General features: G+C 40.2%; 1 protein-coding gene across 1 annotated transcript in view; it reads right to left on the bottom strand.

The window, feature by feature from the left end:
- The window catches only part of DDX10 (DEAD-box helicase 10), a 279,004-nt gene that overhangs the window by 264,438 nt on the left and 12,980 nt on the right, over positions 1 to 1,586 (bottom strand). The window contains 1 exon segment of the mRNA XM_004709048.2: positions 413 to 477. Within this exon segment, the coding sequence (XP_004709105.1) occupies positions 413 to 477 (65 nt within the window).

Here is a 1,586-nt window from a genome sequence, read left to right as displayed (position 1 = left end):
CCGCTTGTGTTTTTTATTTTTTTATTTATCTAGAAAGAAAGTCTCCATTGGTGACACTGAGCTAATTGATTATATATATTCAAATATATATATATATTTTTTTTTGGGGGGGGGCCATAACTTACACCATCCAATGAACCCATTCACCTAAAATTCTGATGTTCGTTCCCCTCAAGTGGGGCGATACAGTTACCGTTGCTATCAGTTCTCCCTTCCCCTCTTCCCACTCCCCCACCCCCTTTTCAGAGAATCATTACTCTCAGTTCTGTTTCTGGTGGGCTTATTGACCTTGGACTTCGTGCATCAAAGATCTTACTAGTACCAATGCAAGATTTATGAGGTAACACTTAGTTACCAACTATTTAATTGGGGAGGGGGGATCCTATAAATGTGTCCCAGGACCACCATGCACTTACCTTTCAATGTTTTTTTAGACAAAGGGAAATCTGAAAATCTTGTAATTTCATTAACATTTATCTGAGGGGAAAAAAGAACTATTATCAGGTTAAAAAAAACACATATGACCTGTTGTACACTTAGTTTGTTCCACAATAAAACCATTCGCGCCTCAATATTAAACTAAGTTGTGCTATCTCGTTCATCCTTGGAAAGCTTCACTAAGAATTCAAATCGTCGCTTGCAACTTACAACTATCATTCCTTCTGAAGGAAATACGCCATGAAAAAATAGGCTTGAATGAAAAGTACAAAATATGACTACTTCAATTACTGTGGTTAAACTTAAAAGAAAACTTAAGACCACATCTTCTCTTACTAGCGAATTATTTAACACTGCCATGTGTCAGTTTTCCTCATTTATATAATGGGGACAATGACATAAGGTTGTCTGAAGTATGCCAAGTAACATCAAAGTTTAATAAATGTTAGTAATTATTAATACAGAAAAATGAGTGAACAAAACCATCTAGAAAAGGTGTAGCCATATAACCAACAAGTCTATCCTTCACCCCTTCTCCCCCTCTCGCTCTCACGCACGCACACATACTACCTTGAGCATACTTCACCTCCAAAATGTTAACAAGGAATGTTACCATTATATCAATTTTAGAAAGAAAATTAACTTTCAACTATCCTTCAGAGATAGCAATGTGTTCCCTTCACCAGTATACTCTTTTATCAAATATACATTGCAACAGCTACAGACGGTATTCATGATTAAAGGGCTTATTAAGGAAGTTTACATGTAATGCAAGCGAGAGATGCTCAGAATAGAGTTGTTCATCAGGACTTGTTAAAGTTCTTTCAGGGATGCTCCTAGATGTCCAAAGAGCATTCTGCTCCTCTGTAAGCCTCAACCTAGAGGCATTCAGCTCAAGCTCCCTGACTCAGCTAACCCAGCTCCCTGAATAAGTCTCTGAGGGACCCAGTAGTCCACAGGCCAGCCTCCTCGCTGTAGTTGCTGCCTGCACTGGGAAGCCCCGGGCTCTGTTTCATCCTCTGGCTCCTGGGTCTGCTGCTGCTGCTCATTAAGTGTCACAACTGTCCCTTGGATCCAGAAAGTTCAATGTGCCGCAATCCGGGGGTCCAAAGGATGCACTCACTCCCTGCCTCTTGCTGGTGATGGGA

This window comes from Echinops telfairi, unplaced genomic scaffold (assembly GCF_000313985.2).
Source record: "Echinops telfairi isolate 266 unplaced genomic scaffold, ASM31398v2 ScPeMD7_7421;HRSCAF=8459, whole genome shotgun sequence".
Lineage (NCBI taxonomy): Eukaryota > Metazoa > Chordata > Mammalia > Afrosoricida > Tenrecidae > Echinops > Echinops telfairi.
The sequence above is the reverse complement of the archived record's forward strand: the minus strand, read 5'-3'. Positions and strand labels throughout refer to the sequence as shown.